This window comes from Mauremys mutica, chromosome 1 (assembly GCF_020497125.1).
Source record: "Mauremys mutica isolate MM-2020 ecotype Southern chromosome 1, ASM2049712v1, whole genome shotgun sequence".
In the NCBI taxonomy this organism is placed as follows: domain Eukaryota; kingdom Metazoa; phylum Chordata; order Testudines; family Geoemydidae; genus Mauremys; species Mauremys mutica.
This window is the reverse complement of record NC_059072.1, coordinates 156,614,509-156,640,025: the sequence shown is the minus strand read 5'-3', so window position 1 is coordinate 156,640,025 and position 25,517 is coordinate 156,614,509. Positions and strand designations below refer to the sequence as shown.

At 44.2% G+C, this 25,517-nt stretch overlaps 1 protein-coding gene across 2 annotated transcripts in view; it reads left to right on the top strand.

The window, feature by feature from the left end:
• Positions 1-25,517, top strand: part of GTF2E1 (general transcription factor IIE subunit 1) — a 96,343-nt gene that overhangs the window by 64,265 nt on the left and 6,561 nt on the right. For both annotated transcript variants that reach the window (XM_045001077.1, XM_045001081.1), the window contains exons 3-4: positions 18,030-18,231; positions 24,084-24,328. In XM_045001077.1, the coding sequence (XP_044857012.1) occupies positions 18,030-18,231; positions 24,084-24,328 (447 nt within the window). The remainder of the gene's footprint in view (positions 1-18,029; positions 18,232-24,083; positions 24,329-25,517) is intronic.

Below are 25,517 nucleotides of genomic sequence, written 5' to 3'. Positions count from 1 at the left end.
TGGCGTAGTGTGCAAGTTACATCGGTGGGAGCTACGTTTTAGGTAGATACTTACAGAGTTAGGTCGATGTAAGATGTCTTATGTCAACCTAACTCTGTAGTGTAGACCAGGGCTTAGCCAGTCTTGCCAAAATCTGTTCAGTCACTGGCAGAGTTTATAACTTGGGAGTTCTAATGCTGGGAGCTCAGTCTGTTAAACTATGCTGCCTGATTGAATGCCACTGAAAACGTAAGTTTGTTTTCTGAGGGCTTAAAAGCTTCAACAAATGTTTGTAATTGAACCAAATTAGGAATGGGACATTCATTTTCGGTTCCCAGTCAAACTCCGAATCAACAGTAAAATTAGGAAATCACTTAGTCCATGTAAAAGAAAGGGAGAAAAGTCTATGTTGTTTAAACCCACTGAAATTTATTTGCTAAACCATATTTTTCTTTCCATCTATTCAGCTTTTATTTTTCTGTTATCTATCTCCCCCCTAACCCCAAGCATATCCTGTCAGTATGCACCAAACCTGGTCTCAAAAGATGCATGTTGTTGGGGTGCAGTTTTGGGGAGGCTTATATTTCTGCTTCCGTGATACATTCCATTCTGAGAATCAATAGAGGACGCCAATCCTCAGAGGCTGGCTGTCAAGCCAGTAAAAACTGCCTTTAAGTGTCACCTGCCACCCCCTTACCTTGAGATGAAATAAAGTCTGAGACCCCTTCCACTTTTATCTCTTCTGTTCACATCTTTCCTTGAACACAGCTCTTCCTGTTACACTTTGTATGGAAACGTACTGCAAGTTTAGGGTGTTGGAAAGATGCTGCCACTGCCAAATAATCAGGAGCTTCTGTCTGTTTATAACAATGAAGTGAAAGCAATTCTGCTGTTCCTTTAAGCCCCCCAGTTCTGACCTTTCCCATAACCACTGTGAAACAATATAGATAGGAGGAAATTAACTTAGAACAGGAACGTGTCTGAGTGGACTCAAGGGAGGCAGTTTCCATGGGCTCTCAAATTTACAAGTGTAAGGGAGGTTTTTATTGCTTTGTCTGCTTTTGTCACACACGTCCTTGTGCTGCAGTAATATCTCACTTGCCAGCCTTGTGAATGAAATGGAAGGTCACCAGCAGGCGGCCGTGACAGCAGCAGCCTGGGGGCCAGGAACATTGTCAACATAATCCTCCTGGTTCTAATGTTTCCTTCCCTGTTATTAACACCGCCACAGAATATTAAGTAATTGGAACAGGAGAGTGGAAGAGGCTGTATACACAGCTAACTATTCTTATAAGCAGGGCTTTGGAGCTGGGCTCTGGCTCCGCTCCAGCTCCAGGCAAAAACCTGCAGCTCCACTGCTCTGCTCCAGGCACTGCTCCAAAGCCCTGCTTATAAGGCTGTTGGTTTGGAAGAAGGAAAAAATCCTAAAGCCTTCGTAAAAAATAGCCTCAGAAAGGTCTTGATATGGGACTTAGTGCAGTTGGAAGCAAAGATGAAAATATTTATCTAGTAAGGATTAGAAGCCAATGTCCATAGTGAGCAGAGGGAGAATTCCAGAAGAAGGGAACAGACTCCAGATGATAGGACTTCAACCAGGTCAGGACCTTAATTATAATGACTTTCTAGGAGTATTCAGTTATATAGCATACCCACGTAGTAGCTTTTCCCCTGCATTACAGACAGATATGCAACTGGGCTTTCAGGAGAAGGATACAAAGTGCAGAGAGATGCTTAGGGGGAGGAATATCGCACTTGATCTTTTCTTGTGCTTCTCAGGCTTCAGAGCGAGAGTGTCTGATCTCTTACATGTACAGGCTTAACATTCTTTTAGGGAATATGGCAGGGGTAGGCAAACTCTGGCCCACGGGCCAGATCTGGCCCCTCAGGGCTTTGGATCCAGCCTGTGGCCCCCGGGTGGGGGGCAGAGGGCTCCGTGCATTGCCTCCAGGCACCGCCCCCCGCAGCTCCCATTGGCCGGGAACAGGGAACCGCGGCCAATGGGAGCTTCGGGGGAGATACCTGGAGGCACGGCAAGGGCAGCACATGCGGGGCCCTCGGCCCCACCCCCAGGAGTCGCAGCGCTTCCTGGAGCAGTGCAGGGCCGGGGACAGGGCAGGCATGCAGGGAGCCTGCCCTGGGCCTGGTGCGCACTGCTGCCACCCTGGAGCTGCTTGAGGTAAGTGGCCAGGCTGGAGCCCAAACCCCTCCTGCACCCCGCCCCCCAACTCCCTGCCCTAAGCCCCCCGCCTGCACCTCGCACCCCTCCTGCACCCCAACTCCCTGCCGTGAGCACCCTCGGACACCCTGCACCCCTCCTGCACCCCAACCCCCTGCCCTTAGCCCCCTGCCGCACCCCACATCCCTCCTGCACCCCAACCCCCTGCCCTGAGCCTCCTCCTGCAGTCCGCACCCCTCCTGCACCTCTGCCCTGAGCCCCCTCATATACCTCGCACCCCTCCTCTGCCCTAATTCCTTGCCCTGAGCCCCTTCCTGCACATCGCACCCCCTCCCACACCCCGCACTCCCTCACGCACCCCAACCCCCTGCCCCGGCACTGCATACAATTTCTCCACCCAGATGTGGCCCTCGGCCCAAAAAGTTTCCCCACCCCTGGAATATGGTATGCTTGTCACCAGATTGAGTATTGCAACTCACTGAAAGGATTGTTTACCCCTTTTTCTATATTGTCATTGAATCATCTCTCTCGAGCTCTTGCACTTCCTCTGCATAGAGATGCACTTCACAGATTCATTTGGGGATTTTCTTCTAAGGGACCTTGGAATGAATTGTCCTGCATACATTGAAGATACATGCAGAATCATACACTTGTACCAGTTTCTGATGAGGAGAGAGTCTAAGGACAAGATCTGCGGGGATTAGGTTAGTCTTTCAATGTTTTTATGCCAAATGGTCTTTACTAGGTAAAGATTTAAGAAAGAAACTTAATGGTGCTCATAGCCACCTGATCTAATTGTGCACATTTTTATTGCCTTATTTCAACCCCAATAGTTTGGTCTCTTAATCTTTTTTTTTTTCTTGTTCCCCATGTAAAAGGTAAATTATGGCCACCCCCCACCTCCGATCTCTGATTGCCATCCCTATTGATTGGACTGGGATCCACTGTATGGGAGAATATTTCTGAGGAAGAGAGGCCTCACCTTTTATGTTTTTGTCCTTTGCCCAAATCCAGTTGGTGTTTTGACTTTGCAGAACCTGGTCTCCAGCAAGAGGACTCCAGTTGCTGTTTTTTAGCCTTATGTATTTATTTTTTTTATGCAGAAAGATGTTACAGTGGAGTCGCATCTTACATGGGGGTTAGCTTCTAAAGTCAGTGCGTAAGGCGAAAATCGCATATAGTCAAAATTACCCTTGAAAATCCCTTAAATCGCCCATAAAGTACAGTATGCATGGTTTTGTGCACAGTATACTACCCTGTACAGTAATATGTATAATGTATACAGTAATGTACAGTATATAAGAGTAGATATGCAAAATATAATTTTACAGTACTGTATTTTTAATTACATAAAAGAGAGAGAGAGAGAGAGACGGAAGAATGAAAGAATAAAAAAGTTAAAACAGTAAACCTAAGCACTCACCATTCATCCTGGATATTCTTGCTAGTCTACGACGATGATGACACTATTGCGGGGTTGTCAGGGCTTGATGTCGATCCAGGAGACATTGGGCCAGGCTCATCTGCTGCTGGTTGTTTTTTCTTGAAAAACATGGTGATCAGCAACTGTCGCTGTTGTTTCTTGAGCTGCTCAAACATTTCTTGATACAGTCTCAAACAGTCTGTAATACTACGTGTGATTTTGAGGCTTCGTTCCATAGAGGGATCATATTCAGAAATTAAATCATTCAAGTGTTTTGCTGCTTGGAACACTTCAGCAAATTTATGAAGAGTCCAACTTGCTGGCTCTTCCTGTTCGTCGTCATCTTTGTCTTCTGTAGACAATTTTATCAGTTGCTCTAACTCTTCGTTAGTCAATGTTTCTCTATGGCTCTCAATTAATTCTTCAATTTCTTCCTCAAGGATGTCGACGAAGCCATCTTCACCCACTTGCCTGGCCACCTGAACAATGCATTTCACTTCGTTGTCAATGGTCGGGAAACCCTTAAAATCATTTACACATTCTTTCCATAGGTTTCGCCAGCATGCATTGACTGTTTCAGGCATGATTGCATCCATTGCCTGTTTAATATAAGTGATGCAATCGGCAATGTTGAAGGACTTCTAACACTCCATCACATTAAGATTGGGATCAGCATCCATAGTGCTACGTATCTGTGAGAACGTAAGCCTCGTGTACGTGGCCTTGAAACAGCGAATCACACCTTGGTCGAGAGGTTGGAGAATGGAGGTGGTATTGGGGTGGGGAGAAAGACGACTTCAATATCATTATGCGCAAACTGGAGTGCCTCAGGGTAGCCAGGAGCATTGTTTATGATCAGCAACACTTTAAAGTCAAGTCCTTTCTCTTCGAGGTACCACTTGACCTCCGGAATGAAGCACTTGTGGAACCAATCCAGAAATAATAATGCCGTCAACAAAGCCTTTTTATTTGATTGCCAGAACTCAGGCAGGAGATTTTTATTCTTGCCTTTTAGGGCACGGTAATTTGAAGCCCTGTAGAGCAAGCCCGGCTTTTTTAAATGCCCAGCCGCATTGCCACAAAACAACACAGTCACATGGTCTTTAGGTGCATTGAAGCCAGGGGCTTGTCTTTCTGATTTCAAAATGTAAGAGCGGGTGGGCATTTTTTTTCCAGAAGAGCCCAGTCTTGTCAGCATTAAAAACTTGTTCCGGAAGATAGCCCTTTTCTTCTATGGTTTTCTTTAATTGTTCAGGGTAGGCTTTTGCTGCCTCTTCATCGGCAGATGCAGCTTCACCAGTAGTCTGCACGTTTTTGAGGTTGAAGCGGTTCCTAAAACTGTTAAGCCAACCTTGGCTGGCTTTAAATTCGTTCTCATCAGAAGGCTGTCCCTCTTCAGCGGGAGGTTTGAACTGTGTGTAGAGGCTAAGAGCCTTTTCTTGCCACATATTGCCATCGATAGGCTCACATTTATAGTTGGAGTCTTTCAGCCATAAGTTTAATGCCTTTTCAGTCTTCACTAAAGTCTTATCACACACCTGGCTTGTCACCTTAGCAGTTATTGGGGCACTTGATGCCACGGCTTGGCGAATTTCTCTCTCTCTCGAATTTTGATGGCACGGATGCTAGATTCGTTGTGGCCATATTTACGCGCCACGTTGGAGACCGACATACCATCTCTCAATAAGTCCAACACAGCCAGTTTTCCCTACAGCGTTGGAACAGATCACTGTTTCTTCGGTTGAGCACCAGATGAAGTAGTTGGCTTGCTTTTAGGGGCCATGTTGTACGAAAAATACGTATCTTTAAACACTAGAATCACACTCAGCGCGGCGAGATGCTCACACTTTGAGAGGCACGGAGGAACTGAGACCGACTGAAGGAACAGCAGATTCACATCTCACGCTCACTCCGGAGCATACGCTCATTGTGCACGTATAGTTGAATTCGCGTAAGTTAAATGCGCGTATGATGCGACTCCACTGTACAATGGAGATCAAAGTGAAGAAAGGAGAGGTGGCCCCAAATATAGAGGGACTGTGTTTGTACAAGATGAATAAGGTTTGAAACCTGCACCTTTGATTTAACTAGGCAGCATGGGTGGGCTGGTCAGAGGTGTTATGGTTAGCACCCATGTGTCCATAGCTCATTTCTATCTTCTACTTGGGTCCCTGCAGAGAGTCCTACAATACTCTCTCTCTGTGAATGAACAGAAAGGAAAAATAAGACAACCACAGTGATGGGTAAAAAGTAAAACACTACGTTTCTTTCTTTGAGAGTGTGGAGAGATGTGCACATAAAGCCAATCCAAGCTTTAGTAGAGACCCTTCCTGATACCATGAATGAGCTTTCATTCTGGATAGCAGCTCAGGCCCAGTCTGTCCTGTACTCCTCTCATGCTGTCTTCCCCCATGCTTCTCTCCCCCCATTCCTAGCTCTAGAATGAGTGAGGTTCCCTCTTCTGGTCCACTTTTAAAGACAGTCTGTAGTACCTATATCGTAATTTCCTCCTCTTGAACAATAATTCTGGCTCTTTTCTGCAATTATCCAGATCTGTCCTTTGGACCCTTTCTTTCCATCTGCTCCTGTTCTCTGCACTGAGAGGGATGTCATTCCTACCAGCCACTGCCTATTGACTGTGTGGTGTGGCATACTGCCTGAATTTTCAGTCCAGTTTCCAAATTACTCTTGTTCTTGTTTACCACACATGCAAAAAAAGTGATGGGCTAGCCTAGTTGCTTAGTTGTAGAGCTTTGTTGGGGTCATATGGCTGAGTTGTTTTTGTTTTTGTCTTGATCTCACATTACACTTACTGGATCTGCTGCATGAGGGTTCTGAAACAAGGTACATCAGGAATAGAAGTGATCAAGGAAAGAGCAACAAAAGAGTCATGACAGGTGTGTACATAAGGCGAGGGGAAGGGCTTCCATGTGACGCCTAGAATTTGAGACGTCTAGAATTAAGAGAAGCAGTAAAAGAATCTAGAAGTTTATTTGGGTGTTCCTTGTTACCCCATCCCAATACAAGAGTAAGGTTGCATGTGGTGAAATATAACAGGTAGCTCATTTAAAATGAATTTTAAAATACTTTTTATATGACTAAGAATAGAATTTAGAGTTTTACTAGCAAATATAAAAGTGTTAACCACCCTGATGTTTCTCAGCATAAACTTCCAGCTTGGTCAGGGAGAAATGTCCTCTCATTATACAGTATTACACACTTGGATTCACTGAGTTGTTTTTTTAAAGCTACTTTCTGAAACATCTGGACGAGATGGATGGTCCATCGGTCTGATCTGGTGCATCAGGAAGAAAAGGATATTAATGCTGGTCTATTCCAGTACTGCAGAGAAACAGGATACCAGGCCAGATGGCCCATGATGAGTCTGTCTGGTATGGCAGTTCTTAGTTCCTAAGTAACCACTCGCTGAAAAAAGCTGAATGGTTCTCCTTAAGTGCCCACCAGTGTATGTCGGTCTTAAAATAGGAGGAAAAAGTAAGCCGAAGAGCAGCATGTCTCTTGCTCTCCCTTCAGGACAGAACCTGTTGGGGGAGTAGAGGTTTTGTACCTTGTAATAACAAATTAAATACAAGAATATGAATGTGGTTAGGCATAAGTACAAGATGTTTGTTCTTTTCTCCTGTGCTGACCAATCTTGAAATACTAATAAATAGAATATTAAAAACAAAGCATTATCTTGGAGTTCTTCCTCTACCTAGCTGCCTTATTTGAACTCCTGTGGTCAGCAGCTTAAGCCAGACTTCTGAGGCATGCGACTTTTTGAAGCACTGCTGTGGAAATATAGGCTTTTGACATTGGCCTGTTAGCCTTTCAGATGAGTGCCTAGAGACTGTTTAAGACAGGGGTCTCAAACTCAAATGACCCCGAGGGCCGCATGAGGACGAGTGCATTGGCCCGAGGGCCGCATCACTGACACGCCCCCTTGCTGCCCCTGGCCCCACCCCCAATCCACCCCTTCCATGAGGCTCCGCCCCTGCCCTGTCTCTTCTCCACCTCCTCCCCTAAGTGCGCGGCTCCCCGCTCCTCCCCCCTCCCTCCTGGAAAGTGCTAAGCACCACCAACAGCTGTTTGGCGGCTTGGCGGCGGGAAGCGCCAGGAGCCCTCTGATTCCCAGCCGCTGCGGGCAGCTCGGAGCCTTCTGATTCCCAGCCGCGGCTGGGAGTTAAAGGGCTCTGGGCTCCCCGCCGCGGGGGGCAGCTCGGAGCCTTCTGATTCCCAGCCGCGGCTGGGAGTTAAAAGGCTCTGGGCTCCCCGCCACCGCGGGCAGCTCGGAGCCTGCCGCGGCTGGGAGTTAAAAGGCTCTGGGCTCCCCGCCGCCGCAGGCAGCTCGGAGCCTTCTGATTCCCAGCCGCGGCTGGGAGTTAAAAGGCTCTGGGCTCCCCGCCGCGGCGGGCAGCTCGGAGCCTGCCGGGGCTGGGAGTTAAAGGGCTCTGGGCTCCCCGCCGCGGCGGGCAGCTCGGAGCCTTCTGATTCCCAGCCGCGGCTGGGAGTTAAAAGGCTCTGGGCTCCCCGCCGCGGCGGGCAGCTCGGAGCCTTCCGAGTCCCAGCCGCGGCTGGGAGTTAAAAGGCTCTGGGCTCCCCGCCGCCGCGGGCAGCTCGGAGCCTTCCGATTCCCAGCCGCGGCTGGGAGTTAAAAGGCTCTGGGCTCCCCGCCGCGGCGGGCAGCTCGGAGCCTTCCGATTCCCAGCCGCGGCTGGGAGTTAAAAGGCTCTGGGCTCCCCGCCGCGGCGGGCAGCTCGGAGCCTTCCGATTCCCAGCCGCGGCTGGGAGTTAAAAGGCTCTGGGCTCCCCGCCGCGGCGGGCAGCTCGGAGCCTTCCGATTCCCAGCCGCGGCTGGGAGTTAAAAGGCTCTGGGCTCCCCGCCGCGGCGGGCAGCTCGGAGCCTTCCGATTCCCAGCCGCGGCTGGGAGTTAAAAGGCTCTGGGCTCCCCACTCTAGAGCCGGCCCTGGTGGGGGAGCTCCGCGGGCCGCAGGGAAGAGCTCCGCGGGCCGCATGCGGCCCGCGGGCCGCGTGTTTGAGACCCCTGGTTTAAGACAAGTATTTCACTTTCACTCTTTGTTCTTAAATAGATACCTTGTGTGTACATGAGGCTTTGTGTTTCATGCAAATCCTTTCCGGATCCATAACACTTCCCCTCTGAAACCCTTCGTTTAACAGGCGTTTACTGTAGTGAGGAGGGAATCGTATTTATCTACATTGATCTCTATTGGAGGCTCAAATGGCTTTGCGATGAAAGCTCATAGAGCTGGGAATTCTAATAGCTGCATCAAGCAACAAAGAGAAACAAATCTCTTTAAATAATCAACATACACACAAAAAACAGTGTGGTCTAACAAATGAGCATAGGGCATTGAAATCATAAACTCTAATCTTCATTTGGCCATTAACTCTCACTGTGTGGGCTTGAGCAAGCCGCTTAATATATCTGTGCCTCTGTTTTCCTGTGCATAAATCAGGGATACATATCTACCTTTTATCATGCGCATTGAAATCCTCTGGAAAAGATACAGTACTTTATATATGTTCAATATTTTTTATTATTTTAAGGACGCTTCAAGAGCTGCTGAGGCATCTGTTTGATGCTCTGAGATAACGTGCACTGAACTGCCTCATTAAAATCCACTCTGTGGCTTAATGGAGGCCTTCTGTTTCCAGCACTGCCAGTCCCTAACCTTTATGGATGTACACGTTTCTGAAACTGAGAGTACATAATGCATAAGCATATGTATTGGTTAAGTGAAATTTCACTCTGGATGTGGTGAGACACTGATTAACAGCAATTAGGAATTACCATCTTCTCCTCATCTTGCTGCTAATGCAGCATGTCTGTCTTTCCTCTTGATGTATACTTGCCATTTTATTTATTTTTAAATGAATTTTATTTAAAAGGACAGACGGGAAATTCTGAGAGCTTTTCATATGCTGGGAAATTGTAGTTTTGGACCCTCCAGAAGGTGGCATTTCCTGAACACACTTCTAATGGGTATTAGTCAAAAATAGCTCTAGTGAATGCAAGCCCTTAAATACAATATCTGTTACATATATTTCAAAATAATAGGGGCTTAGTAATGCAGTGGGTTAATGCACCAGCCCTTCATTACCTGGGTGCAACCTTGGCTTAAGTCCCAAATGAAATGTTTGGTCTCCGTTTACTACTTAGAGGGCAAATCCATATTCTGAATCTGTCACATAATTGGGTAGTACCTGCTCAGGAGAAGCCCAAGGAATAAGCCAAGGGTGCTGCTGGTCAGGTTTATTTGCATTGGCATAGCTGTGAGGATGGGGGACTGGAAAAGCAGAATGGTGGCTTCACTGCCCTCACCCACCCCTTTGCAGGTCTGAACCAATGTGCATTGGGGAAATTCACACACTGTCCCTGTTTGCTCTAGTGGCAGTTTCTCATGGAAGGCACTGTGGACCTGCCTACCTGGCTTTGAACTAAATCCATAATGCTTTTCACATGCTCTTCTGAGCAGCACCTTTTATGTGTCACTTTCACCTCCCCATTTTCAGATGTCTCCAGGCTCTTCTGGCCTTGCCCTGTCACTGTCTTTAACCTCTGTACTGTGTCTTGGTCACAGTGAAATTCATTCTGTTTGAAGGTGAGAGAAATTTAAAACAAGTATTTTTAAGTGTCATGATGAAAGCTTATGCATTTTAGGGTGAGATTGGCAAAGTGACTTTTATCCAGGATTTTGGATTACAAATATTCTCTAGATGCCAACCTTCATTGTCCACAGCCTGGTGTTTATAACAGTTAGAGCTTCTTGCAGTAACATGTGCATTTGAATATCTAGAGCCCCAGACAAGACTAATATAAAAATATACACGCTCTTCTCATGTCACATTTCAAGAACTAATGCTGCAATCTGCTTTGGGCAGTGGAATGTCCTCAAGAATTTGAGATCCAGTGGACCATAAAATCTGTTTCAAAAAGATTAAATGTGGCATTAGTATGGTTTATGCTAAATAGTGTTCTCTGTAACTGCCTTTTTTTAATACATGTTGGAATAAACTGGAGTATTTGTAATTATGAGATTCTGATAAACTTGCTTATTTAAAAAAACAAAATACCTTGCACATTATTGCCAAAAGGGGCTTGCTTTTTTTGGAAGTGAACCATGAATGCAAACGTGTCTAGGGCCATGGGATACCAAAAGGGGCATACAGGCTGCAACAACATATAAGGGAATAGAGACCATATATCCTCAGGACTGGAGCCTAAAATGCTCCACATCCTGACCGATTTTGATGCTTTCTCCTCACAGTCATGAGGGGTTGTTTATAGAGGGCTGGGAGCCTGGGTGGTCCAGAGGGATATGTGAAATGCCTTGTGTATATGAAACACCTTGAATTAGGAACTCCGGAGTTCTAATTCCAACTATGCCACTGATATTTTATGAGCAAATGACATAATCTCCATGTGCCTCAGTTGTCCCTCTTGCTCCAGTTTCTGGTAGGCAGGTGTTATCATCCTAACACACAGCAGGCGCTAATTGGTCCCTCTGTCAGAGAAGTCTTAGCAGGAGGCCAAGGATTAAATGATCTACAGAGACTGAATACTTTCACTCCTACAAATGGTTCCTCAGGCCAGTGCTAAGGCACATTAACTAAACTTGTTCAAGGTCACATAGGAAGTCAGTTTTAGAGATGGAACTAGAACCTGGGAATCCTGACTTCCAGACCACTACTCCAGCCCTCCACTCCCTCGAACTACAGTATGTGATGCATAAATAATGATTCAAAAGCTATTGTGACTGAGCTGCATTCCCCTGCTTAATGAGTCAGGAGGGCGATGCCTTCGGTGATATGGTAAATGGTCCTCTAGACCCTGGAAATCAATGAGAGATGAAGGGAACTTAATTATAGGCAGTGCTGGTAGCACTGCCTATAATTAAGGGTGACCAACATTTCCCATTTTAAGAGCCTGTTTTCAGTTGCTTATAACTTTGTCAAACTGTAACCATTTGGCTTAAGATTTTCCATATTGGGTGTCTTCCTCAGGCTGAATTGTTTCGGAAAATTACAACCAAAACAGTTCACCCATGTTCAAGAACAAGGCTAGGGAAAAATACTTGTTTTGTCTGTATTAAAAAAAATCCGTGGTAGGGTCCCCATGCTTTGGAGCAGGGGCTTGAAATCTGGCAGGGGGTGGCCTTTGTTTCAGATGTACCTTTTTGCTGTTCCTGTGACAATCCATCCAAATTTGGCCAGGTTATAAGCCTTTGGGGGAAAAAATGCAGTTTGCACATGCTCAGTAGAGACTTATTAGATTTGTAGCAGCTAAAATCCCTGAAGGATCCCATTCATGCACCCTTCCTGGGCTGAGCAGGACTTTCGCCTGCAGTTTCAACTGGGGCTGCTGTCGGCCTATCCTGGCTCCTGAACAGAACGCAGAGGGCCAGTCTCTGCTGTGCTCTCAATGATTCCCTGCTGGGCCTCAGCAGAGAGGAGGAAACAGTCTGATTTGAATGCAGAGGAGTAAGAACTAGACCTTTTGAGGAGTGTAGGCAGAGTTGATTGAAACAATTGTCTTTGGTGAGGGGGGGCAGGAGGGGACCTGGAATGGTTTTGGGGGGAGACTGAGATTGGGAGCCAGGCAGAAAAACGGGACATGGGGACTGGCAGCCATTAAGGATGAGGAGCTCAGGTGGCAGAATGGAGCTGAGAACCAGGGGTGAGGGGAGAGAAGAGACTGATCTGATGAGGAGATGGGGAGAACTGGGACTGGCTGGGCAAAAAGCCTGGGCCAGGGAGTTAGAGAGGGGGAAGACACTGAGATTGGGACTGGGAGTTATTTGGAATGGGGAACATATGCAGAGGGTGGGGGCTCCTGGGAGTCAGAGGAGTAGAGAAACCAGTCTAGTGAGAAGCTGGGAGCAGGGAAACAGGGATTGACTGGACAAAGAGCTGGGGGATGAGGCTGGGCAAGGAGATTGTGACAAGAAGCCTGAGGAATGGAGACTGGGCCTGGCTGCATGAGGAGAATGGCACTGATGTGAGGAGCCAGGAGTGGGGAAGGGATGAGACTATGACAGGGAAGATTGAAGTGAATGGAATAGAAGGAGTTAAACTTGGGATGACTGGCAGAAGAGTGTATGCCGTTTACACTCCTTTCCAGAGCTTAGTGCCCAAGATTCCTGAGTCCCACTGTTCCTCTGTCTTTGGGTTTCACAGATATTTGCTGACCACAAAGTGTGTCATCCCTCTCTAATGCTGGTCCTATCTGGTAGTAGGTTTTCATCCTATCAATTACTCTATTAACTCAAGCAGTAAACCGCTGTGGTGAAGCAATAGGTTCCTACCTTCTGATAAACCATGTGGATGTGTGTGTCATTATCAGAGCCCATCATGAAATTTCTGTTTTTTTCAATTTGCTTTTAAAAAAAACAGAGAAATTAAATACAAAAAATTACAGTAAAGAGTATTAAGGTTACAAAGTCAAGCACTCAGAAGTTAGGAAATGCTAGAGTTAAAGTTGCCCGTGCATCCTTAATTCAACCCCTTGTTTGGGTGTATGGATTAAGATACAGTCTTTAATTAATGATTACATAGTATTTTTTTCCACAGAACCTCTGCCTCATTCAGTTCCCAGGATCACCTGCTCTGGGGATAAATCAGGGTTACGCAGTGAAGAAGGCTATTGTCTGTTAGGCCCCTGTTTCATTTGTTGCAAAAGTTGGAAGGTGTGTAGTGGACGAGGCGGGGACTCCAGGAAGGGAAAGGGCAGTCTCAGAGTTAAGGCAGTTGACCGCTGCCTTGGAGATACGAGTTCTAACCCTGCTGCTGCCACAGCTCCTACGAGTTCCCGGGCAAGTCACCTCAACTGAACTTTTCACAAGTGTTCACTCATGTGTTCCTCACGTTCTGAGTGCCTGACTTGAGAGCCTCAAGTCTGATTTGCAGAAGTGCTGAGCGCTCACAGCTGCAACTCAAGTCAGTGGGAGCGGTGCTTTGAATGTATGAAGTGCTATATAATTCTAAGTACTCTGAAAAATCAGGTCCTAGGCATCTCAAATTGGGAACCTAATATTAGTGGATACTTTTGACTTTAATCTCTGTGCCTCAGTTCCCCATCTGTAAAATGGGGATAATAATATCTGCGTATCTCAGAGGGGTATTGTAGAATATATTCATTAAAATTTAAGCATTCAGATACTATGGTGATGAGCACCACAGACAAGCCCATGAGGAAATTAATAATTGTGTCTTTAGAGTAGGGTTTGAAACATGTGCAGTAAATAAGGCCTGGAGCCATTCCCTGAATAACGAGAATAAAACAAAATATTGAATAATTGCTCATTAAGTGAACACTGTCCATCCTGTGTATTGAATGAGCCGGGGGTCCTGTTGGAAAAATAGTGTGTGATCATGTAATTAGATTGTATCATAAGGTATATGCAAAAGTGGGGCTGAATCAAGGTTGCACAGGCAACTTTAATTTGGGCATCTCCTAACTTTTGGGTACTTGATTTTGCAACCTTTATACTCTTTTAATATAGGCTTTTATGTAATAAAAGTCTACCTAATACAATGCGTATGTTCATGGATTATGTGCTTAGTATAATGTTTAGACTTACCTGTTGACTTTTCCCTTTACTCAGTCCCTGGTGGCCATATTTCATTTGACCGAATATTCTGGCCTGCACACTTCAGAACCTGACGTGCGGCTTACTTGTAGTATGCCCACTCACCAGTTTGTTCACCCTTGCAAGTCTAGGAGTGTACGATTCTGATCTCTTTCAGATAAGTTTTTTTACACACTGTAGATTTCCATAGAGTACCAGAAGTGCAATGAGTGTGCACGGTGGCTGGGGGAAGAAGGACGACATCTATTGCTGGTTTCCCATTTCAAAGCCTCTTGACTGACCACTTTCTAATTTTTAAAGCTAGGATCACCCTTGCCGGCCAGGATATCTGACCACTTTGGTTTGCATGACAGCATCTGATTGGAAAAGCAAAACTGTGCCTTTGTTGGGATGACAGGAGGAATGGTGAATGGTGCAAGTCTGACAATCTCTGACCTTAGAGTGACCACTATTTCAAGTTTGTCTAATGGGACAAATTCCTGTGTGACAACATTGTAATGCATGTTTGGCAGAAAGTTGTATCAAAGTTGTTGCGATGCAATATCTCATGGCAGTGATGTATAGTAGTGATATGTATGGTGTATGGTAACACCCATTGTTTCATGTTCTGTGTGTGTGTGTGTGTGTGTGTGTGTATATATATATATTCCTACTGTATTTTCCACTGCATGCATCCGATGAAGTGGGCTGTAGCCCACGAAAGCTTATGCTCAAATAAATTTGTTAGTCTCTAAGGGTGCCACAAGTACTCTTGTTCTTTTTTGCGGATACAGATTAACACGGCTGCCACTCTGAAAGTAGTCATATAGTGATTTTGTGACCTCTTAACATCCCTCGAGTGAGGTTTTCAGCATTGTCCTGATGGGTGGCACTTAAGACTAGCTGCTCTGCTCAGTTCTGCTCCTAAATGTGGGTATTTCTTGTAAAGTGCTGCCTCACCACAAAAAAGCTTGAGCACGATTGCAGGAAACTTGTCACTCCAATCATTCTCCAGATTTTTTACGTAACTCATATTGACATTTATTTTTTGTTCCTTAAGAGCCCTGGAGAAGTTGCAGTCAATCAGCCTTAGTTTTAAGAATTCTATTAAATTAGAGCTGCATTAACTCTGATCTTTTTTTAAGGTGCTTTGAATTGGAGCTGTCCTGACTGTTTTTAATCTTTTGTTAAGAGGCTGGGGGTTCGTGAGTGAAAGTGTGAAAAGCCTGAGCCACCTAAGAAATGTTTAACCGGGCTTTTTCTGTAGGGCTTGCAGTCAACCACTCTCCAGTCAATAAACTCATAATATGAATCTTACTAATGATTACTAATTACTAATTATTCTAGATTTATTCAGGTTGTTCTGTGAACTCAGGGGTACTGATGGCCTCAGATGTGGAATGTGAATGAGATCAAATTGTGACTTAAACCTTAACTGGACTGACAAATTTATATAATGTGCAGTTTCTGCATGAGTGGTGGTGCTTTTTATAGCATGACAAAATAAGCATAGTGCTTTATGCTTGGATTAAGAAAGGGCTGGAGAAAGCCACCGTTTTCCCATTCTCACTCTGCATCTTTTGCCACCACTGTCAGTGCTCTTGCTTTCCCATGCAGATAATGTTAACTTTCTAAAGTAAGGGCTGAGGTGCTTGTTTTGTCAGTTTTTTCAAAATGACTTTGACTTCATGAGTTCAAAAAGTTGACTTTAATGTAAACATTATTGGGTTTGTTTTCTGTTTAGGAAAAACTCTGGGGGTAGAGGGGAGAGAGAGAGAGATGAATGCAAAAAAATGAAAACTTTGTGTAGGGTATACATAAGACACTAATTTTGTGTCTGCTTAGGTTGCAGTGGGGTGGGGGGGGAGGCAGATCTGCCATCCTGGATTCACAGCACAAAGAGAAAAAATTCACAAATATAAACAAACTTTAAAAATTTAGAAATCCCTGTGAGGTGCTGCAGGTTGTACCTACTGTAATAAACAGCACTTATTGTAGTGTTTTATTTTCAGAATACTAACTAATTCTTGCAACCACTTGTGAAATAGCTAGGTAAGTACTATTCCCATTTTGCATTTGGGGAAGCAGAGAGATAAAGTGACTAGCCCCAGGTTCATGTGGTAAATATATGTTGGAAGCAACATGAGACCCCAGGAGACAATGCCCCCATCATCTGAATCTAGAACCCAATGGTTAATGTACAACAATTTACACAGTTGTGACTTTAGGAAACTTTCAGTGCAGTATGGCAGATATTCTGACCCCTCTCCCTGCCCAAGTTTACCTCTTCAAAGTTGACCCAGAGGCTGAGTTTGCACATGGTGTCAGTGATCTAGCCATTGGTACGCATGTTCATTGTCAGATGAGTTGACTTCCCTACACACCTTGCCAAGTCAACAAATGAGACTGCTTTTAAATAGAGTGCAGGCTTTTCATGAAGCAAGAGGGCCCTGGGGACAGTAATGCAGTGAGGTAGCAGGTAAATATTATTCCCAGTTCACAGATTGGGAAACAGAACAAGGGGAAATTACTTGCCTATGAGATGCTTTAATGTAGTCAGTTGGCAAGGGACTAGGAATGAGAAGCTGTGGCTTCAAATCCGGATTCTGACACTGACTTTGCACATGACCGTGGGCAAGTCACTTCCCTTCTCAGCGCCTCAGGTTCCCTGTTTGTAACAAGGAATAATATTTACCTTCTTCATAGGACATTGTGAGGCTACACTAAATGTTTGCCATATAAAGGCAAAATAATGCAACCAGTTAGTGGTAGAGGTGCGAAGATAAATCCAAAAGCCTCTGCTCTGAGCCCGCAATTTAATCTTCTAGGTAAGTAGCACCACTTTCTCCATCTAGGATTTGGGATGACCTGAATTTCCTACACATCGCTGCAAGTGTAGCATGAGATAACACGTTTTGCAGCAACTCTAATGTTGAGCTGGATGGTGAAGTCCTACTGTAAATGTGCTTCGTAGCCACAGATTGACAATTGAAATGGATCAGAAAATCCTACTCTGCAGAAGTACTTTTAAAAAAAAAAAAAAGTAACTTCAGTGCTACTAAACCAATTTCCATTTCCCTTGGCTTGTTTCTTAGATCGTGATGATCTACAAAACAATCTAAATTAGAGTAAATTCTGACCTTTTTTTGAGTTACACATACACAACATTTCTAATTGGAATGCAAGAGACCAGGTTTTTTTTCCCTTTTTTCTGTATAGTCAAGCAACTCTAAACTAACAACAGATTTTTAAAAAGAAAAATTGTCTTTGTTTGGAGACCAAGCATGGAAAATGTCTGACTCAAAGAAATTGGAGAAAATTACTACCAACTGAAAGGGAGAGGGAGTGGGTTATTCTTTTAGTAGGATGCGAGCATTAAAAACACTGTTTTTAGTAGCAGTATGGAATGAAATTGAGTGATCGCCCCTCCCCCCAAGGTTATTTTAGAGAGGGATGAAGGCAAGTTCTTCAGACACTGCAAGCCCCTAAATCTGACCATCCCAAAATACATCTTGAAACTGATATTTCAGTGCCATTAAAATGTGTGGTAAGGAAAAGAATGTGTCATGCTAGGATATGTCTGAATGGTGCAACTTGCCTGCCTTTAGGGCTTTGCAGAGAGAGAGACTTTGCAGAGAAACCCTAACCAGTTTTCTGCATCACTGGATGGCATCGAAAGTCTCACTTTATCTGGTTAAAATAATAATCAGGTACATTATGTGTGGGAAGAAAGTTGTCCCAAGGAGAAAAGCTATTTAGTTTCAATCTAAGAGAACAGCAAAATACTTCTCTTTAAATGCTGCATAAAGATGTGGGTCTTTTGACTTTCTCCTAGTGCTTAGCAACTTCTTTTCTGTTTAGGAACCTTCCGCTGTACGTTCTGTCAGAATGAAGTGGAAGAGGATGAGTCGGCGATGCCCAAAAAGGATGCACGGACTCTTGTGGCAAGGTTTAACGAGCAGATTGAGCCCATCTACGCATTGCTACGAGAGACAGAGGATGTTAACTTGGCCTATGAAATCCTTGAGCCAGAACCCACAGAGATTCCTGCACTGAAACAGAGGTGGGAATGGGCACGAAGTCCTCTTCAGCCACACTGCTTTCATATTGCATGTTTATCTGCCTTAACCATATCGTTGCCCAGATCTTGATAACTTGTTTGTTCAGTGTCAGCAATGCAGGACACTGATAAATAATCTTTGCCTCAAGAGAGTTACAGTCTACAATTGCCAGGAGACGAGGGCTGCAGCCATTTTTCATAAAACAAAGCAGACTGAGGCTGCCCTTGCCTTTTTAATAAGAATATTTGTCCCACAGGAAGCTATACATAGCTGCTGCATAAGAAGCTGAGACCACATAGTTTTCCAAGACCATCTTTAACTTTAGAGAAGAGCTGTGACCACTTTACAGAGCTCTGTAGGCAGCCTCTGGACTCCAGGACACACTTTGGCCACCCCATGCTGTTTTACTGTCTTCTTTGCATTGGAAAAATCTTTTCTTTCGCCTTCTTTTTCCTTTGCTTCTATGAAGGTTTTGAAACTCTAAACTAGCTGTCGTCCACACTTTGCATTTTCAAACCCACTTATAACAAAACTCTTACACAAAGAAATTATTTGAGTATCTTTTTTATTCTTATTTCCCCCCACTTGATACACACCTTTAGAGGGAAAGACCTGTTACAATCAAGAACTCTAAGATTAATATTTTCCTAGCCTTAGGAAACCAAAGTGCATCCTTCAGAAGATTCCTAACTATGCAAAAAGAGATGACGTTTAAATAACACAGAAAGATTCAGTGAGCTGTCAGTTTTGTCAGCTGCGGTGAAATTTAGTGTGTGCTGCCTATTTTCAATTAAAAAAAACCCAAAAACTTATACATCCCGGAAAAAAAAAGTTACACTACTGGAGCAACCGCCCCCACCAAATATAGTGCTGTTGGTTTTTCAGGTTCCTTTCTTTCACATGCAGACTAACCTGTCTAGTCCCTTCTAGCCAGGGATCTCAGATATGAACTAACTAATGTTCTCCATCTTAGATGAAGAAACTAAGGTGTATACAGAGGGGAGCTGACTTGTCAAAGCCAAATTGTCAGATACAGGAGTAGAATTTTTGGCGCCTTTATTCCTAACACTATGGCTGAATCATTGGACTTGGCTTTAAAACCAGTTTCTGTAGTTTGACTAACACATTTGGGATAACCACCTCAAATGAGAGAAACAGGCCTTTTTTTCAAGCCTCCACATGGCTACTTTCTCTCTGTGACCAGAAAATTAACACAGCAAATGCCTGGTGCAGCCTCATGAATAATGGTTAAATAACAGCAGCCTCCACTTACATGGCTCTTAAATACTTTAAAAAAAAAAAAAAAAAAGAACACTGTAAATGATTAATTACTCTTCACGGACTTACAAAATAAATAGGCAGCTTCTTAAATGGTTACTTGAACACAACTAGCTTCAGCACATAGAGTGATTCAATTATTTATTAACCCTTATTAATTCAAAGCAGCTAATTGCATAAAAGTGTTGCAGTGAAATTTAAAAAAAGAATATCTTCTTTCCTCCATCTCCACGAAAACACACACACACACACACCCTCTCCCTACCTACCTCTGGGTTATTTATTTACTCCATTTTACAGAGCCTTGAGATACTGGAATCATTGGTAAAGCTGACATTTGATGCTACTGAAGAAAAAATCTTCTGAATTTCCTGCTCACACAGGAGCAAATAGCTCTGTGTGTCTTCTGGAGAGCTTTAGCACTCACTGTCTACACTGGAAATTGTCTAACAATCATGCATCTTCATTGCGAGACTGGTCAAATCATTTACTTAAATTTTTCTAGACAGTCTTAAGTGATATTTTGTAAATCCTCTACTAAGCATGAATTTGCCCTATGCAAGTATAATAATAAGAGCCTGCTTTTCATAAACCAGCCCCAGTGGCTTTCCAGATGGGTTGAATTTAATCTCCCCTCCACTTTTTCTTGTTTAAAGTACCAGCACCTAGATTTCCTGAATGACCTACTTTTTGCGATTACACTACCGAAGGCCATGAGTCCATATACCTTTTTGTGGAGGCTGTTTAAAAAAAATAAAAAATAATAATAAAAATATATGAAGATATACCTATCTCATAGAACTGGAAGGGACCCTGAAAGGTCATTGAGTCGAGTCCAGCCCCCTGCCTGCACTAGCAGGACCAAGTACTGATTTTTGCTCCAAATCGCTAAGTGGCTCCCTCAAGGATTGAACTGTCAACCCTGGGTTTAGCAGGCCAATGCTCAAACCACTGAGCTAGCCTGCCCCAATAGCCTGAGGCCTGGTCTACACTAAGGGGGGGGATCGAACTAAGGTACGCGACTTCAGCTACGCGAATAGCGTAGCTGAAGTCGAAGTAGCTTAGTTCGGGCTACTCACCCGTCCAGACGCCGCGGGAACGAAGTCCGCGGCTCCCCCGTCGACTCCGCCACCTCCACTCGCTCCGGTGGAGTTCCGGAGTCGACGGGAGCGCGTCCGGAGTTCGAACTATCGCGTCTAGATTAGACGCGATAGTTCGAACTCCGAGAAGTCGAACGCCACCCGTCGACCCGGCAGGTAAGTGTAGACCTACCCTGAGAGAGTTACCTAATTTTCATTAATGCAAATCGCAGATATGTACTTAAATTACCATACACATCTGTTGGACTCGAGCCTCAGTTTTTCTATGCTTGTCTTGTCTTCAGTTTCTACAAACAATTGAGATGCAAAACTTGTGTTTGATTCAAATACTTATAATCTGAAGTCTGTTCGTTGGTTTCTTTTAGCCATATCCTAGCCCTGCTAAAGATGCTTTGTGTAACCTTAAAGCCAGTTTAATCAGTTATGCTGGGTGACTTTCCATGTAAGGTGACCCACCAAGAGCGTAGAGCTAGTGTAGCTGGCCACACTACTGCCTAATCCCCAGCTTCACAATAGCTCCGGGGAGCTGTTGCAGCCAGGCAAGTTCAGGGCATCCCTAGTGTGAGCCAGGGGACAAAACAGCCCTAGAAGCAAGGGAGATGGAAAGTTTGTTATAGGAGTTGCTCCCTCTCTCCAACTCTGTTCCAAGCGCTGCCCTGGTGCAGATGAGCATCTGGTCCTCTGTCACTGTTCAGTGGTGTTTAATTCACTTCTCCATAGCAGGGACACTGAACAAAAAGGCACTGCTTCTTTATAGCGGCAGGTAAATCCCCAGTCCTATGGTCTCAAGGGGCTGCGTTGTTGCTGCTAAAAGCATAATTGATTATACTGTTGTACAAACAAGGAAGAAAATGGAGCCATTTACTTAGGGTAGGTCCATACTTACCCGCCGGGTCGACGCGGAGAGTTCGACTTCTCGGAGTTCGAACTATCGCGTCTAATCTAGATGCGATAGTTCGAACTCCGGACGCGCTCCCGTCGACTCCGGAACTCCACCACCGCAAACGGCGGTGGCGGAGTCGACGGGGGAGCCACAGACTTCGATCCCGCGGCGTCAGGACGGGTAAGTCAGTCAAACTAAGGTAGTTCGACTTCAGCTACGCTATTCACGTAGCTGAAGTCACGTACCTTAGTTCGACACCCCCCCCCCCCCAGTGTAGACCAGGCCTCAGTCATTGACCTTAACAGGGGTAAAATTGTAGACCTAAACCCTCTTGGCTTTGGTTATCCTGGGGCATGCCGAGGAGTTAAATCACTCATTACTCGCTGTAAATTAATCACATTGCAGGAGATGGTTTAATCTTGTTTACAGGGATAGGTATCTTTTATTTAAGAATTGTGACGACATCACTGGATAGGTATATCACAACTAAATGGAACTTCATAGGGAAAAGGAGGCTTTGAATTGACAAGGTAATCCCTGACCCTGCTGAACACTTAAATGTCACTGCTGCAGTCCTAGTGAGGGAAGCTTTTTTTGCATTGTGTATTGTAGGAAAGTGGATTACATAAAATTGTCAGGGAAGCTCTATGGTTGCTGATTTTTATTGTGGGGGAAGGAGAATGGTGCTTTTCACAGAACACATGCCTTTCTTTGAAAACTGAAAAGTACCAGTATTTGAAATAATACAAATTGAGAGAAGATCTCTGTGTGGTTGCATACGTGATCTGCATGCATAAAATAGTCTCTCCTGCTTGCTCAGAAATTCAAGGTTTTTTTTCTGATCAGGCTGACTGTAGGAAAGAAACACAAGTCATTGATTCTGTGAATGTGTGTATGTTGTTTAAGATGTAAACATACAAAAAATATTGTGTGTATATGGTTAGTAGTTCCTGGAACTGTTGAAAGGTTAAATATTTCTTGCTCCTGGCAGAGATTTGAGTGCACAATTATTTTCTACCAGAGCAAGTAAAATGATGGTATGTGTATGTAATTCCCAGGACCAACCTTTAAACATCAAAATAGAATAGAATAGAATTAGGATAACAAGCAGTGGGTAAACACTTGCTTAATAAACAAACATTTGATATCAGTGACCTCCCTAATTACCACCCTCTCTCAAACTTTCCCTCTTTGGGGAATCTTATTGAGATGATTATGGCAGAACATCTCGAGGTTCATCTGAATCTTCTAGCAGTATAGATTCAACCCGGGGGATGGTACAGAGACAGCATTAGCATGCTTAGTTGATTGTGTCCTATACAAAGAGAGGGTGGTGTCCATGCATATTTATTATCTGTCAGCAGTCTTTGATATCATTTACTATATAAAGTGTTTGCAAGATCTACTAAGGGTGGATGGGTGCATTCTCCATTGACTCTGTTGATTCCTTTGAGCGACATTAGCCTAGCAGTTCATTCACCCTGGATTTCCCTCAAGTGGAAAATGGGAAGATTCTTTCTGTGGCCTTTCCTGCTAACTATGCACGTAAGAGCATAAGACCAGATAGCAAAGGTAATTTGGGCTCATTGCCATCAGTGGCAGAGGACATTCAGATCTATGTTCTCTTTATTCAGATCCAAGTAGTGCATTTTCCTGGCCCAGATAGGAACCTGGATGACAATGATTTGGCTAGGGATCAAATGAAAAAATAAGCTGGTGCTAAATTCTGATGAGCAGCCCCTTGCTATTCCAGCCCTGGAAACTCACCCAGTTCTGCCCAGTAACCATCAATACTGACTTTCAGCCTCCCCCCCACCCCCATTACTCAGGGTTAGGACAACAGCCTCCACCAAATCTCAGTCATTGCCCCCACTCTGTTGCTGACCCCTTCTCCCTTCCCCCAAGCCCCTGACTAAAATAATCTAGTCTGACCTCCTATATAACACAGACCCTAGAACTTCACCAGGTAGTTCTTGCAAGTTCACTATCACTTGTGATCAGAGCTGGGATTTCAGCTTAGTTTTCCGAGGTGAATTTGTATGATTGCTCATAAGCACTATGAATAAGAATCCCCACATCTGAGCATTATGAGACTCCAATCCGGTCAACCCACTTGGTTCAACCTTGGTGTTTTAATTTATTTAATACAAGACTATGGTGTAACAGCAAATAAATACTTTTCCAGCTAGCTACTGGTAAGGGCCATGTTGTGTATCAATGTGACTTTAATTTCAGAGTATTCAGATATATAGCCAGGTTGGCTGTTGTTCCTACATAATTATATTCACAGAGCTTAACAACCTCCTTGCCTTCTAGTATCTCTCCTGCATATCACAGTGTGTAGTTGAGATTGTCTAGTATTTTGATCCCTACATTCCTCAATCAAAGAGTTGGTCTAGAAATTCTTGGCAACACGGTTAAGAAATGGGGGTTGAGATTCTCCAAGCATATCATGGGAGACCATTAATTTTAACAGGAGGTATGTGGCTAAATTCCCTGGGCTCTTTTGAAAATCACAACAGGAAACGTCTGTTATACAGGAAAGGACTAATTCTGAATGGTATCTTTTTTTATCCCTTTGACTTCTACATAGCAAAGAACGTGCTGCTGCTGCTGCTGCAGGGGCAGCTGGCCTAGCAGGTGGATACCATCGGGAAGCATGGACTACAAAAGGGCCGTCATACGAGGACTTGTACACCCAGAATGTCGTCATCAGCATGGAAGACCAGGAGGATCTTAATCGGTCAACAAATGAAGGGAAACCAGCCAGAGAGAGGCCAATTTGGCTACGGGAAAGCACAGTGCAGGGGGCTTATGACCCAGATGAGATCAAAGATGGTAAGAAAAGCTAAAAGGGGAGAAGTGCTGCATAATTCTTAGAGTGGGGAGAACATTTTTGCCCCTTTCTATGTACAGCTGCTGCTCCCGGCATCTTAGCACTAACCTGCTATGCTGTTATATCTTTCATCTGCCATGCAAAGCCAGGCAGGTGTAAGAGAACAAGATTTACTAGGCACAGAATTGAAACTCATGTCAGTAAAGCTGAATTGCCCACAGTGGTGTGATTGTGTTACTAAAATGTTAATTGTTTGTTAGCTTTTCCAGGAGCATCAAAGGCAGATGTTCTAGCTCGTTATGACTTGTTTGGTTTTGGATGAAAGATTTTTCAGCTTCTTCAGGAAAGCTTGTTACCAACTGGGCATGGATGGAAAATGAAACTCAAATTGTATGTTTGCTGAGCATAAGGCTCACCAAATCAGTTACTAGTGTATATGCCATGTTCATGTCTCCACTCTCCCCTTCTGTAATCAGTTATCTGTTGATTTTCAAGACAACTATTGTATGCAGAGAACAATGTATCAGAACCGCATCTTGAGAGTGTGGGGAAGAGGAGGTATGAGTACATTAGGAGAATCAGTTACCATACTGGGTTGCTCATTATTGCTTCCTCCTATGACTATCAGCCATCAACAGTCTTTTTCCTTAGTTTTTGTTTTTATTATTGTTTGTCATATCCCCAAAAGACCACAGTCAAGATGGTGGGCCCATTGTGCTGGGCATTGTGCAAACAGAGTAGTAGACAGTCCCTGCTTTGAAAAGCTTATTCAAAGCCCAAAACAAAAAAGTAATAAATGGAGACCATTTTAGATCTTTAACAGGGTGATTTAACTGAAATATACAACCATTTGAGCTGTGTGAGCAACACCAAATGAAACAGGCAGTGTCTCAGAAGATGGCGAAATGTAACCAAGATCCAAAAAGCAAAGTGTTTATTTTCAGAAACAAAAAACCCAGCACAAAGAAGGACAAAATGCAATGAGAGTGGCTATCAGCAGAGACTTTAAAAAAAAAAAATTCTGAAGAGAATCTCATTCTAGTTCTGCCTGTATAGAGCTACTGAAATCTTGCTGCAATGTACTAGTTTCTGACATATAGGACGTGGTAAAAAGTGAAGTATTGAATCTCTCTGATGCTTCTATTTTAATTAAATCCAAAACACTAAAATCTTCCTTTTCCTGCGAAGTAA